The sequence below is a fragment of the Vipera berus genome, assembly GCF_964194415.1.
Source record: "Vipera berus genome assembly, chromosome: 5".
NCBI classification, from domain to species: domain Eukaryota; kingdom Metazoa; phylum Chordata; class Lepidosauria; order Squamata; family Viperidae; genus Vipera; species Vipera berus.
The window spans coordinates 94,072,276-94,095,309 of NC_138207.1; the positions used below are offsets into that span (position 1 = coordinate 94,072,276).

The following is a 23,034-nucleotide window of genomic DNA, read 5'->3' on the forward strand; positions in this document are numbered from 1 at the left end:
AACTGAATTCCATGAGTTCCTATTTTCATCTATGTTGCCAGGTTGTCTTTCTTACTTTTTGATGTTGCAAGAATATGTCATGAGATGTTATCTGGAACACTACATAAAAACTGTGAGTCAATTAGCCTCCCCCTCTCATAAATTTCTGTGTAATTAAACAAGTATTAATTGACATTGTGCCTTTAGGATTTAACTATTCCACTCTGTTTAAATAGAATATGACATGTTAGCTGTTATTTAGAAGTACTCGTATAGAGAGTGGAAGTTCTATCGTTCCCAGTGGGGAGCTGGGACATGGGCTCTTTTGGTGTATTTTTTGCCTTTGGGCAATATTATGCAAAATGAGAGAGGATATAGAAAGGCTCAAGTGTTGGGAAACTTCCAAAAAAATTAGGGAAATACGTCCACTTTTAAAATGATCAGGCCTACAGTGTTATAACCCAGTTTGTTTGTTCTCTGCTACTATGTTTCCACCAGGTTAATTAATATTAATCCCTGACCTGTATCCAGGCAGATGATAGCTGAAATCCTGTAGCCGATGTCTTTGATTCCTCCCCTTTATACGGGTCTTTCTTCTCTCCAGTAGGAAGTGTTCACGCAGGGTCTACGTTCCCAGCAATTCAAGGGACTTCCTTAACAAGCTTGTCTTCTCAGCCCAGCTCCCTTGTGACAGGGGGCTTTCCTTCTGAAGATGAACAACACAGCCAGCCGGTCAGTGCTCAAGGATTGCACTACCTTCATTCTGCCTACCGAGTGGGTAAGGACCACAAATGGTGATTCTTTCAATGTTTTCTGCCGGCATTAAGAGCAAAAGTGATGCGTATCTATTAACGGCTCCCAGGAAAGGCCTGCCTGTCCTGCCATTTGTGGATGAAAGTTTAGATTCCCTGGTTTAGGCCGGCGAGCAGATTACTGGTGAATAAATAATTCAGGGGGGATGAAAAGAGACATGGGATTAATTATAGTTGCAGGAAATTGTATTTGTTAACAATTTGTTCATTGATCTTCCAACTCCGGGAGACCAGAAAGCAGTCTTAAATTGAGGGCCATAGACCAAATGGATCGCAAGCGATCAGTGTATTCAACCTGGCTTCAGGACATTAAAAAATGCATCTTCCTTAGTTCTGAAAAACTCTGGCTGTCTTGATTCACTGCTCTGGACAGTTGGCATTTCTCAGTGTTCTCAAACAATGATAAATATGGCCAGTGAGTTTCACTCCTTCTTAGAGTGATAATGAAGTCCAACAGGCATGGACTATTGCAACGTGCTATGCGTGGGGCTGCCCTTGATAACCACTTGGAAGATACAACTGGTCGAGAATGCTGCAGCACAGGCAGGTATGAGGTGCATCTCAACAGACCCATGTGACACCTTTGGTCCGCGAGCCACCACTTGTCTTCCAGGTGCAATTCAAGGTGCTGCTTGTCACCTACGAAGCCTTTCACGGCATGGGACCTGGTTATTTAAAGGACTTTCCATCTCCCATAGCTCCTGTATGATTGGGCAAAGGTCACATGCTTTCATCCATGAACAGGAGCCGGGAGGGCTTCTCTGTTGCGGTACCCGTTGTTTAGAAAAGCACACAGATGTCCAGCCATGTGCAAAAGAGCTCTGAGAATCTGGTTCTTTTCCCAGGTTTTGGAACAGAACGGGCGGGCAGGTCTTGTACTTGGGTTGCCTTTTGACTGTTTTTCTTTTAGCGTTGGTATATTTTTGGGTGTTCAGCTGTATTGTCTGATTGTCTGCTATAGATCTGGACCGCCTTATAAATTTCTAACAAGAAATTAATGTGGGAAGAAGATTCTCCTGGGAATTCTTTTTAATTACCAATACCAAAGAAGGCAAAAAGAGACTGACCCTCGTGCCAAACCTTTATTACTCTTTCCAGTCTTTAATCTTAAGCTTTGCAGAGTGCCAAGGTTCTTCCTTTTCTAAAAGAAAGAAACCAATACTCTGCTAATTTAGCTTCTTCCCCATATGGCTTTTCTTTGCTACAAATTGTCCCACAGGTTGCTTTTCCAACCTTTTTCCATGGTGCAGGGAGCTTTAAAATTAATGTTTACATTTTAACAAGATGAAGGCCAAAAAGGTTGTTGGCTCAAACTGCTCTCTGTGTGGGAAGTGGGAAGTGTGAGTGAGGAAACCTTTGGCCCACTTGAGGGTTAAATTTGCTCCCCCCCTTCAGGGATGCTGGCGTTGGAGATGCTTGGACGCAGGGCTCACAATGACCACCCCAACAATTTCTCACGCAGCCCCCCCTACACAGAAGATGTGAAGTGGCTCCTCGGACTAGCGGCCAAATTAGGTAAGTTCCACAGACACCCTAATGTGAAGGGGGGAGAAATGCATCCCAAGGTGGGTCTCCCGCCTGTGCGCATCTAGAGTGTTGTAACTTACTGCCTAAAATTGCTAGAGCCACTGATTCTGTGGTGAAAAAGTAGTCAGTGCAAATTAAGGGTGCTTCTAGTCGTTCTGCTGCCGGGAACGACTTCCCATCGCCCAGTACGCTTACACAGAGAAGGCCTCCTCAGGGTACCGTCGGCTAGACAATGTCGGCTGGCGACCCCCAAGGGGAGGGCCTTCTCTGTGGGAGCGCCAGCCTTATGGAACCAGCTCCCCCCTGAGCTTCGGATGGCCCCGGATCTCCAGTCCTTTCGCCGCGGCCTCAAAACACTCCTTTTCCACCTGGCTGACCTGGACTGACAGGGATTTTAATTATGTTTTCAATTTTTAACTCTAATTTTTAATTTATTTTAATTTTAATTAATTTTTAATTTTTATTTATTCTACAGGGGCTTTTAATTTTAATTTTAACTTCTGTATTTATTGTATGTTATTGTTGTTAGCCGCCCTGAGTCCTTCGGGAGATAGGGCAGCATATAAGTCCCAATAATAAATAATAAATAAATAAATAAATTTTCCAGCTTGAGATCTTCAATGTAATAAGTTGGCAGCTGTTTTTTTTAAAATGTTATTTATGGTACAGGGGTCTTAAAGTTAAAAAGAGAATTTAAAGCTGGTTGCCTTTGGCATCAAGTGGCTCTCTGTAGATCCTATCCCGCGTTATTTTAATTGCCAATGGTTGAAAAAAATTGATAATAGATCTTATCCCCTTTTCTTGGGTACAGTCTCCAAGATAGCTGCTGGCTTTGTTCTCCTTTCAGAAAAGGAACATCTCTGACTCACTCACTCAATCCCTCACTCACTCGAACACAGGGACTTATTTCCTATGCCTGACTTTCACAGTTACTTTCGTAACTGCCTTTCCTCTTTGCAGGTGTGAACTACGTACATCAGTTTTGTGTTGGTGCAGCCAAGGGAGTCCTGAGTCCTTTTGTGCTGCAAGAGATCATCATGGAGTCCCTGCAGAGACTCAACCCTGCCCATGTCCACAACCACTTGCGCACACCTGCCTTTCATCAGTTGGTGCAGAGGTGCCAGCAGGCGTATATTCAGGTATGCATGGCCTTTCTTCTTAATGGTGAAAGTTGGTTGCTTTATCTAGGAAGCTTTGTGAACTTAAACGTTCTCCCTCTTTTTGGAGAATGGAGCAATATGGCTGTTGTGAAACATAATTAAGTGAGATCAGTTGTAAGCTGATTAAGGCAGCAGTTTTTTCGTATCGGTTTTCCCAACCTTCCCATTTTTCTGAAGGACTACCAGAAGAGGGACTTTGTGATTCCACCTCTGATTTTGTGGGAAAAATTTGGTCAGACAGTACAGGTTACTTGTTGATTCATTGGGAGATCTTTCACTTGGCTTTCCTTCTACTTCTCACAAAGCCTTTCTCCCCCAAACCTGGCATGTGGATAAGCCCTCTTCGAACTTGGGGGCTTAGCAAGATTGAGCCTCAGTAGTTGTTGGAGGAGTACAACAGAGAGGCACAGCAGGCTAGTTAATCCAATTCTGTATTACTGCCAAGAAAACTAGAGGGATACCTCCATGGAAATTACCAGGAGTTGACTTTGTCTTAAAGCAGAGGTCACCAACCTTTTCATGCTGGGAAAGGGAGCAGCTGGGAAATTTGTGTTTGCGCGCATGCTTAAACAGGGCTGCGTGTGAATGGGGTTGCGTGCACCCACACAGGGCTAGTGGCCCTGTTTGCATATTGCGCAGGAGCTAGCCACCATCGCGGCTAGCCCTGCGAACATGCGCAAATGGGTCCACGGGCGCTAGTAAGGCCCGGCCTGGTAGTGGGCCCCAGCCCATAGGTTGGGGGACCCCTGTCTTAAAGCATCTTTATTCTTCCCTCTGCTAGCTCTTCCTGTCATCTCTTTTTCTGAGGTGGGATCTCAGGTGATAGAGAACTGTGATGGCCAAGACCTAGCTTTAGATTTCTGCCCACCCATTAGTACTTTAGGATTGATTCGTATGTTTGCCCATTATTTCATCATCTACCCAGGTATTTACCCAAAGTAGCTATGAGACTAACTGTACAGTTGGGAGGGACTGGGTCACTTTGAGCATTTTGGATAAGGGTGAGAGAAATGTAGTGTAAGAAGAAGATGGACCATTGAACTGTCTTGGCATTTATCTATAAATATCTATATTTATCTATACAATTGGGAACCGTAATAAGGCCTTGGTGGAGCAGTGGGCTAATGCCTCCTTAAGTAACACCAGCTGCCTGCAATTAGTGCAGGTTTGAGTCCCACCAGGCTCAAGGTTGACTCAGCCTTCCATCCTTCCGAGGTAGGTAAAATGAGGATCCAGATTGTTGGGGGCAATAAGCTGACTTTGTTATAATGCTGCTTGGGGTGGGGGGTGGGGAAAGCCCTAATAAGCAGGCATATACATAGAATGAAGGCTATTGCTAAGCACATTGATTTGTGCTTCTTAGATTGTAAGCTGAGTCTTTGGAGAAGGGCGGGATATAAATGGGATTTTTTTAAAAAAAATCTAGATTCCTATGGCTCCTCATAGAGGGAAGGCATTATAAAATGGATTGTTCCATCAGAAACTGTATTTCATCCCTGTTTTATCTTGGTTTTCCCAAGTACATCCATCATCGTCTGATCCATCTCACTCCAGCGGACTACGATGACTTTGTGAATGCCATTCGCAGCGCCCGAAGCGCCTTCTGCCTGACTCCTATGGGCATGATGCAGTTCAATGACATCCTTCAGAATCTGAAACGCAGCAAACAGACCAAGGATCTGTGGCAACGGGTCTCTCTGGAAATGACTACCTTTTCACCCTGATGCCCCATCTTCCATCCTTCCTTATGGGATCTTTTTAATTTTAGCTATGGGAAACCACTGATTCAATGTATTTCTACCATGACATTCCTTGTCCATGTGGCTGTGGCTGTGTTCTACTTCCCTTTCTCTCTCCTCCCCAGCAAGTGAAGGCAAGGAAGCGCTGTGTGTGTGTGTGTGTGTGTGTATGCGTGTGCGTGAGTGAATGAATGAGAGAGAGGGGGAGCTGGATGATCACTGGTCGACAGTTTTAGTCTTTTTCCTGTATAGGGATGTCTTTATAAATGAACATCATTTCCGCCTTTCTCTCTCTCTTGCTGGGCGTGTATGCATGCATGTTAGGGGTAGGATCGAGCCTGTTTTCTTTATAATATTTATTTTGGCATTTATAAATATGTATACTACTTTCTATACGGTTCTTAAAATTTCAGCCATTATCGGGCCAGCAGAGGCAAAGTTTGTTTTCTGCTCATCCAGGTTTCCTCCATCGCAGTTCCTTCCTACTTCCTGCCACAGTAGAGAAGCTGAGCCTGGAAAAGGTCCCTCATCCAGCACAGCTTACCTGTTTGGATGGGCAAAGACACCACTGGAAGCACCTGGCCTCAGCAAGTACGGAACTGGCTGGTACGATTTCTTTGCTCTTAGATAGTATCTGAGGGCCTCCTCTTCAGACGACATAGGATGTTCTACCCAGAATGGCTCCGAGTTGTACAGTCACGTTCCTTTGGCTGAGATGTTAGCTCTCCTGTACTCAGTTTCTTATTCCTTGTTTCAGTTTCCCAATTAAAACCCTCATTTTCTTAGACTGACTCTTTTCTCCATATTTCTGTTTATCATGCTGACATCTAAAACAAAGAACTAAGAGTGCCTTAGAGTAGGAATTTTTGCAAAGAACTGAAAAAGTACTGAAATCTGGTCTTGTCCCAACGATCTTTGAACCACACAACCTCTCACCACAAAGTAATAAAGAAACTTGGGTCTTAAAGATAGGAAGATTCTCATCGCCTGCTTGTCCACGAGCAACTGAAATTCAGGCATGTATCGCCCTGAAGCTGGAGGTCCCATTCAGCTCTCATGGTTAATGGCTTTTGCTAAAACACATACATTATTAAATGCCCACAACTTCATCTGGTGGTAGTTAATCCAGTAAACTTGGTTATGCATTTTGTGAACACCAAATTTTGCCTGACTTCAATTTTCCTGGTTCAGCCTAGCCTGGGGGAGGGCTAGATTTATTTAATTCATCCAGCTCATGTGGATTTTGTTAACCTTAAATTTCCTCATAGTTATGTCTTATCTGATGTGAACTAGTCAATTATTAAATATATGGGGAATAATCATATTAACTAATTAAATAGATTAAATTTACATTTAAATAAACTTAAGTGAAATTTAATGTGTCTCGGCCTCAGCCGCTTTTTAGCCCTCAATCAGAAAAAAGTTGTGTGCTAGTAACGTCGGACTTCCTCTGATTCTCAGCATTCTTTAATATTACATGATGCTAGTGTTTCATACTGTTTTTCCACTAACTAAATGGGGAAATAAACTTTACATCCTGAAACTTGTTGGTTTCTTCCTCAGCTGTCATCTCCTCTCTGCCAAATGATTGGGCATTGTTTGTTTTAATCATGCAATAGTTGGCGTTGCTGACTTTAAATATGACTGTTCTATTGAAACAACAGTGTCTGCTTTCAGTTCTTTAGTCCAGTCATGCATTGTTTGATGTCAGCCTGCAAAAAGACTCCTAGAATTCCCTAGCCAGCATACTGGGAGTTGAAGTTCTCAGAGTTCAAAGTTGCTGAGGTTGAGAAACATTGTCTTAGTTCAGTGTATTGGTGGCAGGTGTGGTGAGACCACCATTGAAGGTGCAAGTCAAGACCTGGCATAAATGCTGTGAAGATGGGATCCGTGTACAAACACAGTGTGCACAATCTACATTGGGGCTTGTGTTTGCCTTGAGCTCATACAGGCAGGATTAAGAATTCCAAATCAGTTTGCGTCATGGTATATTTCCCCACAACACACATTTTAATGTTTGAAAACCATTTTTTTAAAGTTTCCATTTCTGCAAGAGTGCCTTATTTTTTTAAAAAAAAAAATCACCCCCATTCCCAACTCTTTCCTTTTGGGTTTTGAAAAAATTACATATAATGTATGGCCCCTTAAAGGTGTTAATTTCTTTGCCCTTGAAGGGGTTGTGGCAGTGGGACGGGAGGAGTTGCTTGGAAGTTTCTCTATGCAGAGGACAAGGGGAGGTGAAGGAAGTCCTCCGTCACTGTCACAGAAAGAGACGAATGAAAAAGCAGGAATAAACTGGGGGGCAAGAAGGTAGGAGGGGGGCAGGTGTAGCAGAGTAGGCAGCCAGGAGATTGCCAGAAGGCTGAAAGGCAGTCGTTGCATGGTGGGCGATGGGCTGATTTGTTTCCATGAGTCCCATTTTGGAATTAGTCCTGATGAATGTCATCTCTGAGTGAGATTCAAAGCCAGGATAGGGGATGTTTATACAGTACTTCAGAGCAATAGATCCTTCCTTAAATTGTTAGTGCAGTGTAGTTATCTCACATTGCTGTCTTTCCTCTTTCCTACATGATCCTTATTCAGGCTATAATCCCTTGAAAGGTTTATAATACCATTGCATTAGACACATTGTTATTAATTGTGGATCTTGTGCATATGGCGGAAAAGAGCTGTTGATGCATCCCCACCTCAAGGCCCTATCCTGCCCGAGGAATGATGCAAAAGCTGCCATCTTAATAAAAGGGGAGGGTTTTGTATTACACTTATGGCTGGAGTTCTGCAAGTTGACACAGTACAGTAATTGAGTCATTTCTATTTCATATAAACCCCTGTAAAATTAAAATCAGATAATTGAAGCAATTGGTCCAGGTTAAATTTTACAGACAGTACAATTGTAGCCACATTCAAGGATATAATTATTGTACTGGTGTAATAAAAGTAACCACAGAATTGTTGGATAAACCAGAATTGCTGGGTACTTTGCCAGATAAGGAGTCACAAAACGGGTCCTGTGTCTTTATAGAAAGCTTAAATTAACAGGACTTGAGTAGCAACTTCTCCACAAAGGGAACTAACTTGTACTGTGATCTATAACCATGGTGGCGCAGTGGTTAGAATGCAGTATTGCAGGCTAATTCTGATGACTGCTGGCAGTTCAAGTCTCACCAGCTCAAGGCTGACTCAGCCTTCCATCCTTCTGAGGTCGGTAAAATAAGGACCCCAACTGCACAAATGCTGACTCTAAACTGATTAGAGAGGGCTGTGAAGCAGTATATAAGTGTTCTATTGCTATTGGATGTTAAGATATTCTAAAGTTATTGTTTGGAATTTAAGGACAGTTATTTAATTTATCTTGCCAACCTAACAAAGGAGCTTGACTACTCAGGAACAAGTGAATAATCACACTTCAGCCAAATAATGCTTTAATGCTGCTGGGGTGTGCACTGCCCCTGGCAAGATAGAAGGGTTATATAACTGAAACTGATTTTTGTGTATTTTGCATTTAAGTAGACCTATGAAAAAGCATGGCGAGATATTTGAAGATTTTAAATCACTATTGTTTACCATTTGGTTGCCAGGTAAGCACTTTAGACCACTTTGCAAACACCAAGGTCTTAATTTTAACGTCATTGATCTCAAATGCTTCCTTGTAGTAGTAAGTGGCTGGCATGCTTAGAGCTCATTTTTGTCTGATGGACGTTTATGACAGAAGCATTAGCTCATTGATGGCAATATGTCTACTGGCTACTTATCAGGATGATGCGCTAAGGAACTTTTTTCTGCCAGAAGAGGGTTGCTGTTCCAACTGAACAACAGGGGAACTAAAATATCATTGCCACTAGGATTTTTTCAGTGGTCTTGCATATTACAACATATCTTATTTTTGTGAAGTTTGTGCATTAACAGAAGTAGCTATTGTTTTTTTTTAATTGTGTTGTTTTGGAAATGAGATCAAATATAAACTTGAAGTAAATAAAAATGGCACAGAGCTTGGTTAATAAATAAGCCCCAACGTGTCATAGATCTTGGCTTGGATAGACAGTTTTTTCAGCCAGGAGCTGCAGTGGAATATCCAGCTTTAACCACTCTATTTATCTGACAGAGTATCTTCTAAATTGATCCAATTACACTTGACAATTTCTTATGTACATGTTTGGCATAAAATGTATTGGGCTGAAGAAGCTTATGGGACAGTAGGCAGATCTTGATTGCCCTTTTTGTTGCCTTCAATTCCAGTACTTCATATTTGTATAGTATGCTTGGTGAAGATAAACAGGCAAGCTATTTAGGGATATACTATTCTATAAGGGAGTACAGCAGTGATAAAATCACTGCCTTCAGGTTTTTCCAGGCTTAAATTGTATAACAAACCCGTTAGAATAGGGATCCAACACCCAGATGTGATCATTCTCCCCATAAGGACTACCTTGATATCTGTCCAAAAGACCATGTTCCTAAGTTCTACCATGTTTCCTTACAATTAAATGGTGTATAATCATCATTAAATCATTATTTCACAGTGGCTCAGTGGGTTAGGATGCTGAGCTTGTCGATCAGAAGGTTGGCAGTTTGGCGGGTCGAATCCTGAGTACCACGCAGCAGAGTGAGCGCCTGTTACTCGTCCCAGCCTCTGCCAACCTAGCAGTTCGAAAGCACGTAAAAATGCAGGTAGAAAAATAGGGACCACTGTGGTGGGAAGGTAACAGCGTTCCGTGCGCCTTTGGCGTCTAGTCATGCCGGCCACATGACCACGGAGACGTTTTCGGACAAGCGCTGGCTCTTCGGCTTTGAAACGGAGATGAGCACCGCCCCCTAGAGTCGGAAACGACTAGCATGCATGTGTGGGGGAACCTTTACCTAATACGTCTAGTGATTCTTGAAGGCAAAGTTTTGTCTGATCCTTTAATATTAAATTTGGCTGCTGTATTGGGCATCTATATTCCAATATTTGATTGCTAATTTTATTGCACTCAGTGATTAATAGATCTACGCAGGCATCTGTCAGGGGGGTTGATAAGGACAGCAATGATTTTGGGCTATGGAAGAAGAGCTGCACTTTGTTTGGGGACTACCTTGGTATCAAAATAATTGGCACTTTTCTCAAACATGAAGTCCTGGCATTAGAAGGGATGGGGAAGAATTCCGTGTACCTGTCAAGTTGAGCAAATCAGGAAAAAATAAATAAAGGAATCATAATTTTATTGCACCCAACGTTCAATAGATCTACGCAGGCATTTGCAACTTGTTTCCTTGTGTTTCTTCCAGAACCCTCAGGTAGCCTCTTAGTAGTTTTAGCAAAACTTTATTCAGCTTTTCAAACCAAAGGCAGTTTGCCTCCTGAAATGTCTCCGAAAGAGGCATTCCTCATAGTGGTGATTTCAGGATCTTGGTTAACTAGGCAGTTGGTCCTTATGAATGGATCTTTCTTATCTAACTTTGTATAGAGATGGAACAGAATATATGTAGCTTGAACTGTGGAGTCCTTGATGTTCTCAGAGCCTGGTTGTTTGCTTGCAGGTATTTCATTTACTGTTTAGGCAGTTAATCAGTGCTAGCGAGTGTGAGGTTTACATGCAGTAAGATAAAGCTGGTGTTGAGGAAATGAACATACCATCCTCAGATAAGCAGGGATTAACACCAGGCAAACAATTGAGCAGAAAACAATAATTAAGGAACTACCAAGGAGAAAACCATACTCCCACCAACACTGGCAGTGCAAGCTACTGTATAAAGATGAAATCTCACACTCCCTAGCACTGATGTCTAGTTGGGTAATAAAACATCTGCAAGCAGCTAAGCATGCAAGCTCAGTGAGCATCAAGGACTCCATAAAATTATCCATTACACAGATGTTTTTCTCCTATAAATTGTGACAGATGTTTGTCACAGAACCTCACTGCCTTAGATCCAATTAGTGAGTTTCTGCCACATACTGCCTAGCTTTCTGGCAAAGCCTATCCTTTTCCATAAACAGTTCCAATCCTTTCCAATATACCTTGAAACTCTTCGTCTTGTCCTTTATAAGGAAAATAAGATTTCTCAGGCTGTTCTTGCCTAAATAGATTGTCTAAATAGATAATAAATGGTATTTGCTTTTCTTACATCCTGCCAGTAGAAACTGCCAAATTTTCAAGGAATATACCCATTTCCCTGAAAATAAGATCGGGTTTTATATATATATTTTTGTGGGGGACCAAAAGACCCATTAGGGCTTATTTTGGGGGGGGGGATGTCTGACTTTGCAGCCGTCCACCCATTCCATCCCGTCTGGTTGCTCACAGTCGTAATGGGGCAGGAGGCTGTGCTGGTGCCACAAAGTGAGGCAAGGCAGGTGGGGGGTGAAGCTGCCGCACACCCACTTACCTCAGGGCCCCTGCAGCCAGTCTACTCCCCACTCGGCGACCTTCCCCCACCGATTCAATGACCCGGCTGCTCGCCTGCCTCTTCCCTTTCACTCCCCGCCCGAGCCGGACTGCCATGCTATGGAGAATGGGTGGAGGAGGCTCAGTCACCTTACCTGGTCCCCACGTCCGCCGCTGGAGGGGCTTTCTTAGGTACCCGCCGGCCCCACCCTGCAGATCACCTACCCACCAGCAGCAGCAGTCTCCTCCGCCTGCCGCTTGGGTCCTGCAGCACTGCATCACGCTGCCTGCTGCCCGTTCACCACCTGTATTTTATGGTTTCAGTGGCAGCTCTGGAGGCCGGTGGTAGGCTCTGCATTGTCCCAGGGCTGGTGGTTTCGGCCACCAGCCATCTTTGTGGCTCTGCCCACCACAGCCACGGAAGAATTATATCAGAGCTAATGGCAGGGGTGCTCCGAAGATTCCAGCCACCAACTCTCCTGTGGCTGTGTGGGCAGAGCTATGAAGGGGGCCGGTGGCGGAAACCGCCAACCCAAGGACAATGCAGAGAGCCTACCACCGCCCTCCAGAGCTGCCACCATTGAAACCATAAAATACAGGTGGCGAGTGGGCAGCAGGCAGCCCGATGTAGCGCTGCAAGACCCAGGTGGCAGGTGGAGGAGATGGCCGCCTCAGGGCAGGTGATCTTTGGGGCGGGGACAGCGGGGATCAAAGAAATCCCCTTCAGCAACGGACACTGCTGATTCGCAGCAGCAGCAGAGGCCTTTTGCCATCACTCCCACATGGCTCTGAAATGGAAGAGTGGGACCAGGTTAGGCAACCGAGCCTCCTGCACCCATCCTCTGTACCATGGCAGTCTGGCTCAGGAGGGGAGTGAAAGGGAAGAAGCAGGTGGGCAGCCGGGTCATTGAGCAGGCAGGGGAAGATCGCCAAGCAAAGAGTGGCCCGCTACGGGGGAGCCCTGAGGTGAGCGTGTGCAGGGCAGCTCCATCCCCGCACCTGCCTTGCCTCAATTTGTGGCAATGGCACTGGCATGATGTGCAGCCTCCTGCCCTGTTGCGGCAGCGAGCAACCAGACGGTGGGACAGAGTGGGCAGGCTCTTAACTAGGACTTATTTTGGGGGTAGGGCTTATATTAGGCGCACACTAAAAATCATACTAAAGCTTATTTTCTGGGTGGGTCTTATTTTTGAGGAAACACAGTACTTCTCCGGGACATCTGCAAAATAACTCTCATCCAAGCAAACATAATAATTAAGCATGACTGGATAGATGTCAAGTCCAGAACAGAACTGTGGTTTCCAGAGTTCTACCTGACTCATCTTTCCAGTCTACTTCAGGTAAGCTTTTTATTTGCCATCAATCTGAGACCCAAAGATCACAAATAGCTTGCCTGTAGCTAGTCATTCAAGCCATTATTCTGTTTAAGTCCCGTTATAAAAATCCTGTTTTCAGATTTGTGTATGTCTGAATGCTGCTGCTTTTTCCGTGAATGATAAAATGAGAACATTGGAAGAATGCTCAGCACTTTTTCCAGGCGTTTGAAATCATGTGTAAAAAAGAAAGGGACAATCCAGGTCACTGTAAAGTGCAAGTCAAGTGTTCCCAGTCAGTTCTGGTTGAGTGGTGCAGAAACCATCCTAAAAGCAGCACAATGATGGAATCCAGAAATTAGATGGGTTTGGCCTCGTTTTGCTGCTGCAAATTTTTACAATAATATTACAATAGAAATCATTTATCTTTGCGGTAGTCATCATCAACTTATCACTTACCCTTGATATTTGACTAGGTGTAGGACATTCCAATTAACATTTATACTAGCCATTTTGGAAATGTCTTTGATTCCTTTGAAAGAGCAGGTGCCTTGCAGTGAATTGCAAAAAGGCATCAGGACACGCAGCTCCTTCAGTCAGCCGTCCCCTTTCCCAGAAATTCTCAGCTGCCCTCTGCAGCCGTAGCTCAATCCCATGAAATGGCCTACGTTGTTTAAGTGTGATTTTGAAATGCTTCAAAGGAGCTGTCTGTGACTCTTAAGTGCTGAACACCACAATATGGACCTGGCCTCTTTTGCAATTAGTTTTACACCCAATTTTTCTCCTGGACTTGAGCTGAATACCGTGTGTACCATTCTACCTCTCATGTATCCTTGACCTTCTCCTTCACTCCTTGTTTAGAAGTTTCTTCTCTTGGAATTCACATGGGCCTAGCTGTAGGAGGTTAAGCTTCGAATCTCTTAGCAGATCCCAGTCAGGCTTAAAAGTCTGCCACTTCCAATTAGCCTCATGCTTTCCCTCCAGAAAATACAGTTTCTTATGTTATTGATCAGATTCTTTTGAGATTATCTAGTCTTACTGATTTCTAGTTTCATTTTGATAACTAAGCCAGTTCTTACAATCCAGTGTAGAGAGATCTCCATTGCTGCATGTGTTATCAGAGCTATTCGATCAGGAAAAAAGGTTAGCACAACTTGAAAATCTGCATCTAACAAGAAATAAAGCAGTTCATTTATTGATCCAAATGCTATGTCTAATTTTTATTTAGACATTGTGCTCAGCTGCAAGAGCCAAGAATTTATTTGTATCATTCAATGTGAATGACAATATACATGAATCCAGTGCAGGAAGAACAGCACTTGCTTTCTTTCTTCAGCCACAGGGTTTTAGGTTGGTGGGTTACATTTTTGGTTACACAACATTTCCTGCTGCTTGGAGACACATTGAATGAAATATTATAAAGTCCACATTATATATTTACAGACAATGGTAAATTCACAATTAAAAATGCACAACTAAGGCTCAATGCAAAAGCTTGGTTGACATCACTTTCCTCCCTGGTTCAATGAATACACCAAGTTACAGATGTTGCCCCAAGGTGTCTCCCTGTCTTAAGTCAACAGCTGCATATTTCCAATGAGCTCAGCACTGGTTTTCTTAGGAGTTGCTCGGCCACTGTACATAAGGCATGTTTGAGAGATGGGTCAGAATCTGCTTTGTACTCAGACAGCGTTAACAAGGCAGAAGATAAAATAGGAATAGATTCTACAAGGAAATGGAGACTTACCTGAAGCAAAATGAGAATTTTTGTACCAATTCTATTTCCTCTCAATCATAATCTCCTTGCTGTGCTCAGAAAGGAATGAAAGGAGACTACTAACAACTAAATGCAGAAGAAAAATCCATGCAGCGGGCATCAGAGGACAACTTTTCATTCCAGATGAGGTAAGTTTCTTGCAGTGGCTGAAGAGAGCACATCAGATTTCTCTCCATCTTTTACTTGTCACAAACCACTTTCTGAGAATGTCTGTACCATTCTAGTGACATCACCTATTTTGTCTCCCTGACCCCTGGAGTAGAAATAATGAAATAACTAAAATGGAATTAAGAAAATGCCATTTGATGTCTGACTAAGAACTTTGGAAACACTACCCAATATGTAACAGAGTTGTCACAAACAGTAAGACATTCACTTGCTAGTTTCCTGAGCATTTTGGACATTAACAGGAAATGTCATAGTAGCCAACACACTTGCATGTTTCTGCTCCTTTCAGCTTCCTTGCATCTGGGAATTACAGGCTACACACATTCCTATGTTAGTTACTGTAGAATTTGGGAACAATGGGCAACTATTGCACAGTATCTTATGCAATTACGGTCTGAAGGTGTTTCTCAGCTGACTCAAACCACAAATAGTTAAAGGTGCATGGTTCGCCCACAGACAGCACGCTTCCTCCTCCCTCTCAGAGTGATTCAAGGAAAGTTGGCAGTGGTGTGTGTGTGTGTGTTCACACATATGTGTCCTTCCCGAGGGGTCCCACTTTATGTTTGGCAGTCTTGGTTGTGGAGATCAGGGCTTCAGCTCCAGCTTGAATTCTGCAGCTCCTCCCTGAGCCACGTGGGAAGAGGCTGCCTGAGGGTGTTCAGCAACTTGGATAATTCCATGTTGTGCTCATGGTAGAAATCTGCCAGGAACATGCGGGACTGCAGGGGTCCCAAAAAGAGAGGACCTGTTAATGAACGGCCACTTGCAACTCTTTTTTTCTCTCTCAATTGTAACAGACATGCAGGAGTTCTGTGTAGCTTACCGAGGAATCCATCTCTGGATATTTTCTCCCTTTACTCTTCCCCAGGCATTTAGTCTTTCCTCCATCAAGCAGCTGGCACCAAAATCCCTTTGCGTCATCATACCTGAAAGGGGAACTTGTTTTATATAGTCCTTTTACATACCTGTGCTTTAGAGTGTTGTGAAGGTTAACTAAATAACCTTCCTAATTTTCCCTTTCTTTCAGAAATGATCTGTTTGGGCAATGATCTTGCTATCTCCCAGAAAAAAAGCCATCACCAGCTTTATATTACAGGAAGTAAAATGAAACACAATGATCTCCTACATTTCAGGCTGGCTCTGAATAATCTGTGCCCTTGCGGGTCAAGGATATGCTCTGAATCTGGTAGCAGAGTCTGGTGCGGGAGGGATTCCATGGCAGAGCTGATGGGCTCTCCAAGGCAAGGCAGGGACTGAGATATCCCCTTTGGCAAGAAGCTCTGCAAGATCTAATCTGATCCCGCCTATGGAGACAGAGGGAAGAAGTCCGTCTTGGGTATCCTGGCTCTCTACAAGAATCCTCTTAGGCTCTTTGTCCTTGGTACAGTTTACTTATTGAAATTAATTTATGCATTATTCTTGTCCTATTCATGGTAGCTTAAATAAAAGCAATAAAGCAAAAGCAACAATGAATGAAAGCAGCAGGAAACGCAGATGAAAGTGGTGTCGGCAACCTAGAACATAACAAAGGCAGCAATACATAAACCTCTGCATTTATGCTAGCAAGAATTTCATTGGGCTGGGTAGCTTCTATCTACAGACTCCTTTCTTGGTGCCAGCTAGCCTGTCCAACTTGTCTTTTTTCTTTCCTTGAATTAAAATAAATGGGAATGGCATGCTGCAAAATAAGGGAACAAAATAGGAGGACTCGAGTTCTAGAGGCGTTCTTAAAAATAAATGTCTCTCTGTGTGTGTTTGTTAAGGATGAAACATGGGCAGCTACATGCCTCTGCATTTCAACTTGCTTTTAAAGCAAGAGGGGGAGGTGTTACTTTTGAGTGGGTTAGAAGGAGAAATGAAACTTCTACGATTCCGTTGAAGACCATGAGAGCCTGAAACCTATTCAAGGACACTATAATTGGTGTGGATTTGAAGCAGACGGTTCCCATAATAAAATGAACTTGTTTATATAGACTACGTAAGATGTTAGGGGTTTGGCTGGGAAAATTATTGTTTAAGACTTTGATTTGGTGTTGGAACCTTAGAGTTAGTTTTGCTTCGACATTACCATGCAGTGTATTCAACAAGCAGTAAGATTTTCGGAAACTGAATCAACCTGGAGTTTTATTTGGATTCTCGACCTGGATGTCGTGTGTGTGTGTGTGTGTGTGTGTGTGTGTGTGTGTGTGTCTGTGTGTGTATCTGGAAGTTGAGTCATGGCAACTGGATTTATTTTCTTGTTGGTTTGAGACAGTTTGCTGCCCATCCAAGCAGCTTCTTCAGTCAGAACAAGCCTGCAATTTGGGGAAGAAACCATGAGGTTAGTGCAGAAATACCCACCCCTAAGAATGTTAGGAGTTGGTACATTCGAACAACTTTCTGCCTACTCAGATTCCCCTAATCAATTTGTTCAGACTGAAGAAGCTGCTCAGATGGGTAGCAGAACATCTCAGTCTCAGACCAATAAGAAAACAAGCCCAATTGCCATGACTCAACTTGCAGACAACTCTACTTGGAAGACTGAGAATCTTCATTGACATGTGTGACATGTGTGCACTTGCCTAAGAGGGGAGGAAAAGGCCAAATGGGGGGATGGGCTGGTGAGCCATCAGGATTAATGCAGACCCAGCTCGCCCTCTGTTCTCGGGCAAAGGCCCTTTTTATGTCTGGCTCTCTCTCTCCAGCCTCTGCCCATCGTTTCCAGGCAAGAACTCCAAGGCAACATTTGGGAGAAGAGAACCTCTCCATCTCACCCTTTCAAAATTCCCAGCATATCCATTGGCCTTGAGAGACTGCCCACTCTAGCTTCCTCTGTGCAGACAAAAAGTGCCTTTCAAGGCTGTAATCGTAGGGATGATTATTTTTATTCTGTAAGTCCCCTTTAATTGTAAACTGAAGTCTGATTCAGAGATAAGGGATCCCTAGAAGATGGCAACAAGCTCGGATGTTGTTTGGCTGCCACTAGCACCATCCCACGCCATCGAACCTGGTTTGATGAGACTATAAAGAGGGGAGCGACTTGTCTACCCTGCCAGGCCTTCACAAACAAGTTAAGACTGACTGAAGTGGGAGCAATTAACAAGCTCCTGGGCTCCACATCCTCTGATTCTCATGATGTGGAAATGGGAAGAGTGATAAAACAAACCAGAAATTCTATGAAAGGAAGGGAAGGGGTTGCCTGACCACCTCCTCATTTAATACTTTGTTGACCTAGAAGTGCTGTGTTTAAATCAGGTCATACAGGGAAATTAGCTTATAAGCAGCTGTCACACAAATGTATACATCTTTACAAAGATTTCAGGATGAAAGTGCCTTCATGCAATTGGAGAATCCTTACTTTAGTGCTTGTGTGTAGTTGAGCAGTGGTGTGATTCCCAGAAACCGTTGAATGTTGTCCATGATGGAAAAGGGGCTGTGTCGGAGCTCCTGCCCATCAACTATCAGAATCTAAATGGAAGGAGAAATGGCCAAAGTTCATGGTAAATCTAACCAACCACTGCATCAATGAAAGAAACTTTTAGTACAATTTGTAATCCTGCCAGACTGCGACCTTCAATAATCTTTACCTAAGACCTATCTGTAGATAAGGAGATTTGGATTTGACAAACAACCCACAAGCAGGGTCCAGCGTTGTGCCTTTATTGAGCCCATTGAGCCAACATTTGCTATGTTTATTGAAAAAGGATATGAAGACACAGGCTCAGTAAAAGTTCCTTTAACAGTAACAGTGATACCTGTTGATCAACCTTGCATGCTCGCTTGAAAGTATTTTGGCTTTTTACTGAACTGCTTCAACTACGGATATTTTTGGGCTGCCCTGCATTGGAACTGCTGCAATGATTTCAGAGCCCCTCTCACTCCTTCATGAGGAGTGACATGAAGATTTTTCTGGAAGTCTGTGAAAGTCTCTTGATTGGGGCATGATTCCCTTTCACAAACCTGCATCATGATGACAATATATAATATTTCTGCATAGGGGAAGGTCCCTCAAGTGTCTCACTGGCTGTGGTCTCATTAACTGGAAGAGCCAGCTCAATTGATCCCTTCAGGAGAACGATATTGTTGGCCTTCACAAACCTTTTCCAACAGAAAAAATAATTTGGCTCAATATGTTCAATAAAGACATGGCAAACTCTGGGAGTTATTTGCTTAGTAAACAACTCACTTTATGTTTTCATAGCACTTAAGTAAACCACTTACAGCACTTCAGGATTATGGATGGTTCAAAAGGGCTGACAATATTCTCTTTGCAGCATTTACACAAAATCTCACCAAAGACTTGTAGAGTATTTCTGTATGATGTACATCACTTTAGTGATATTTCCTGAACGGAGAATCAATATGATATAGCTGGACAGACATATTGTGTTTCCCCGAATGCAAGACCCAACCAAAAAATAAGCCCTAGCTTGTTTTTTTGGAGTGGGCCTAATATAAGCCCTACTCCAAAAATAAGCCCTAGTTTTGGGGCGAGGTGCACGCCTAAAAATCAAGCTAGGGCAGGGGTACGGGGGGTAAAGCTGCCCCACGTACCCCACACCTGCCTACCTTACCGGTAGGACCGCCACAACCAGGCCTCCCACACCTGTCAACCTGCGTGGCTCATCATGCCAGTGCCGCTGCTCCCAGCAGGAGGTTTCACAGCGCTTTGGGCCGATGCTGCTGCTCATAGCAGGATGCCGCATGGTGCTTTGCGCCATTTCTGCTCCTCCCAGCAGGACGCTGCATGGCTCTTGGGGTCATTTCTGCTCACGGCAAGAAGCCGCATGGCTCTTTGAGCCATTTCTGCTGCTTGTGGCAGGATGCCGTATGGCTCTTTAGGCTGTTTCTGCTGTCAGAAAAGGCCCAAAGAGCTGTGCGACGTCCTGCCATGAGCAGCAGAAATGGCCCGAAGCGCCGTGCAGCTTCTTGCTGCAAGCAGCAGAAATGGTGCAAAGCACCATGCGGAAACAATGCAATGCACCACATGGCATCAGGCTGCAAGTGGTGGCAAGTGGCCGCATAAGACGTCAAGCAGCAACATGACAGGTGTCAGGATATGGGAGGCCTGGCTGTGATGGTCCTAAGGTAAGACATTCTCTGAAATTAAGACCTAGTGCTTCTTTTGGAGGCAAAAAAAAAATAAGACCAGGTCTAAATTTCAGGGAAACACGGTAGCAGGTAATTCCTAGTTCTATCTGGTTACCAGACAATTATACTTTCCCCCCCCCCCTTCTTGAAGGGGATGGCTGAGAAATTTCTTTATCTCATATATACAGTGATTCTACTGGCAAGATACAGTGTAGAATTTTCTATAACCAGGGTTTGCATTAATGATGAAGCTCGAAAGTTCAAGAAACTGCTTCTTCAATGTTTCTTTGCACTCTGGGTCTACTCATCTCTGAAACCTAGAAAGTCAGCAAGTTTTTAACAGTGTGTTATTTTAGTAGTGTTTATACTTATTCAATATCTGTTTGTTTGTGAGAGAGACCTTTTGTAAGTTGTCACATACAAAGAGATATTCAAGAAGAATCCTGGTTTGCTTGTACAAATTAAAGTTAATACATTTGACAAAGATTGCTCAATATCAGTTTTAGAGTTCACTTAAATTGCCTGTAAACATAAGCTAGATCTTGGAAAAAAAATGCTGTACCTGCCCTGTTGGAAAATACGTTAACCATCTCTCCAGATGCTTTGAATATAATCCAGGATTCAGACAGCGACTCTGTAGATTGTGCAGCTCTTGAGAGGCCTGGCGTCCAGCAGAAATGGTCTGGTAAAAGGTGTAGTTAAGTGCCACAGGGTCACTGTGAGCACGTTGGTGCTGCAAGTGTGAAAAGTGAATTAAGAGCAAAAAACTGCTTTTCCCCAATTCAAAAGGCCAACATGTGAAATTTCACCTATGCAGCCTAGCCTTTCTGAGTTACCTGATACCAAGAGTAGGCTCGGTCAGCGGGGTTGATAAGGACAGCAATGATTTTGGCCTGTGGAAGAAGAGCTGCACTTCGTTTGGGGACTACCTCGGTATCAAAGTAATTGGCACTTTTCTCAAACATGAAGTCTGTGCTGGCATTAGAAGGGATGGGGAAGAATTCCATGTACCTGTCAAGTTGAAGAAATCAGGAAAAAAATATAAGGGAATAACAATGTTGGAACTGAGCAATTCCTGGTTTCTTATTATACATAAGAAGCTTGCAGGCACTGACAGACTCAGGGATGAATGGATGGAAGATTTAAAAAGCCCCTGACATAACTGATAATTCTCAAATTCAATGCATTTCCAGAAACCAATGCTCTTGTGGGCATCTCATTCTGATATGGCACACAGTACACGCAAACATTTGCATCTTTCTGGCAGGAGTCTCTGGCCTCCCTTCTGCTGGATAGGCCATGTTCTTATGCAACCTGGAATGCAATGAAGTCTGTCTTATGGGGAACGTCAATGACATCTTCTCTGAAGACTGTCTTGCCCAGTGTTTCTCATCTTGGCTGGGGGATTCTAGGAGTTGAAATCCACAAATCTTAAAGTCATCAAGGTTGAGAAACACCGATCTAGTCATTGCTTTAAAGGTAAAGGTAAAGGTTCCTCCGCACGTGCGTGCTAGTCTAGGGGCCGGTGCTCATCTCCGTTTTAAAGCCGAAGAGCCAGCACTTGTCCGAGGACGTCTCCATGGTCATGTGGCCGGCATGACTAGACGCCAAAGGCGCATGGAACACTGTTACCTTCCCACCGGAGTGGTCCCTATTTTTCTACTTGCATTTTTCCGTGCTTTCGAACTGCTAGGTTGGCAGAAGCTGGGATGAGTAACAGGCGCTCACTCTGTTATGCGGCACTTGGGATTCGACCCGTCAAACTGCCGACCTTTTGATCGACAAGCTCAGCGTCCTAACCCACTGAGCCACCGCGTCATTGCTTTACGACATGATAAATGCAGCTGGCTGAATTAACTGCTCTAATCGAAGAAAAGAATGCATCCAACTTTGCTTCTACTTGGAAGCCGCTTCTGAATTTTTGTGCTTGAGATGGAAAAAAATGAAACTTTGCTGACTAGATAAATTTGTCATTATAGAAATGGCTAGTACATATGAAATATGTTACAGTAAAAAGCTGGGGATTTAACATTATTATTTTATTCTATTGCACTAAAAAGAATCAGAAATCAAGGCTTTTCCCCCCCCCTTTCCCCTACACTTTTTTCTGTTCTCTTTTCCTTTCACCATTTTCCCACTATTTTCATTTTTATTTTAGTTTTAATAAAACTTTAATATTTTTTTTTAAAAAGAAATGAATGCAAACCAGTGACCAACACAAGCAGGTCTCGGACTAATTAAAAGTTAGCAGTGTTATATTACACTTGAAGTTAACATTCTTTTATACAACTGGCTAAATGCTGGAACAAGAATAATAATAAGCTGCTAGTGCGAGGGAGAAGCATGGCAACACAACAGGGTGCAGAGAATCTTGGCCTAGCTTTTTGACCAGGGTTAGAAAGTCCAAGCTAGGCAGAATCCAAAGGCGCTTGGAGGCAGTTCAATAGTAATCCAAGAACATACCAATCAATTCCTTTGTGATAATTGGGTCCATTAAAGAACTGGATCTCTTCAAAGGTGGATGGGCTTGGGAAATTGCTAGTCACAGCTGGGTGCATGGAGAGAAAGAAATGCACAGCGGTTGTGCCTGCAACAGAGAAATAAGAGGAAAACAAAAGCTTCATCAAGGTATGTTGGGTTTACTTCAGCTACAAATAACTGCTGGTTTCAAATACAGACCTTGACTTACGGTAACAACTGAACCCAAAATTTGCAATCCTAAGCAAGCAGTTGTTAAATGAGTTACACCCCATTTTATGATCTTTTTTGCCATAGTTGTGAATTACTGCAGTTGTTAAGTGAATCCTGCAGTCATTATGCAAATCTGGCTTCCCCCATTGATTTTGCTTATTGGAAGCCAGCTGAGAAGATTGCAAATGATGATCACATAGCCTCAGGACAGTACAACTGTCATAAATATATGCCAGATGCCATGTGCCCAAATTTTGATCACATGACCATGGGGATGCTGCAACAGTTGTGAGAACTGATCATAAGTCATTTTTTCAGTGCTATTGTAACTTCAAACAGACACTAAATAAATGATTGTAAGTCAAGGACAACTTGTATTTCTTCTCACTTATCCAATATATTGGAGTGGTGAAGAATACTGGTTTACAGTTTAAAC

At 43.3% G+C, this 23,034-nt stretch overlaps 2 protein-coding genes and 1 long non-coding RNA gene across 10 annotated transcripts in view; 2 read left to right on the forward strand and 1 right to left on the reverse strand.

The window, feature by feature from the left end:
• The window catches only part of ZSWIM8 (zinc finger SWIM-type containing 8), a 77,842-nt gene extending 71,834 nt beyond the window's left edge, over positions 1-6,008 (forward strand). For 4 of the 8 annotated variants that reach the window (XM_081328352.1, XM_081328354.1, XM_081328355.1 and 1 more), the window contains 4 exons: positions 584-757; positions 2,187-2,306; positions 3,279-3,457; positions 4,999-6,008. In XM_081328352.1, coding sequence (XP_081184478.1) covers positions 584-757; positions 2,187-2,306; positions 3,279-3,457; positions 4,999-5,202 — 677 coding nt within the window. In that variant the 3' untranslated portion in view covers positions 5,203-6,008. Of the gene's footprint in view, positions 1-41; positions 758-2,186; positions 2,307-3,278; positions 3,458-4,998 lie in introns of those variants that run through there. The other 4 variants (XM_081328353.1, XR_014026515.1, XM_081328357.1 and 1 more) reach the window with 4 other exon arrangements.
• Positions 6,009-8,463: 2,455 nt separating this feature from the next.
• Positions 8,464-16,920, forward strand: LOC308668807. Its single transcript, XR_014026593.1, has 4 exons — positions 8,464-8,795; positions 12,774-12,919; positions 14,709-14,797; positions 15,865-16,920. It is a non-coding gene; the product is annotated as an uncharacterized lncRNA (long non-coding RNA).
• NDST2 (N-deacetylase and N-sulfotransferase 2) overlaps positions 14,796-23,034 on the reverse strand; it is a 79,807-nt gene continuing 71,568 nt past the window's right edge. The window contains exons 9-14 of the mRNA XM_081329002.1: positions 22,371-22,494; positions 20,744-20,918; positions 20,470-20,640; positions 18,175-18,284; positions 15,661-15,763; positions 14,796-15,556 (exon numbers count right to left, since the gene is read on the reverse strand). Coding sequence (XP_081185128.1) covers positions 15,431-15,556; positions 15,661-15,763; positions 18,175-18,284; positions 20,470-20,640; positions 20,744-20,918; positions 22,371-22,494 — 809 coding nt within the window. The 3' untranslated portion in view covers positions 14,796-15,430. The remainder of the gene's footprint in view (positions 15,557-15,660; positions 15,764-18,174; positions 18,285-20,469; positions 20,641-20,743; positions 20,919-22,370; positions 22,495-23,034) is intronic.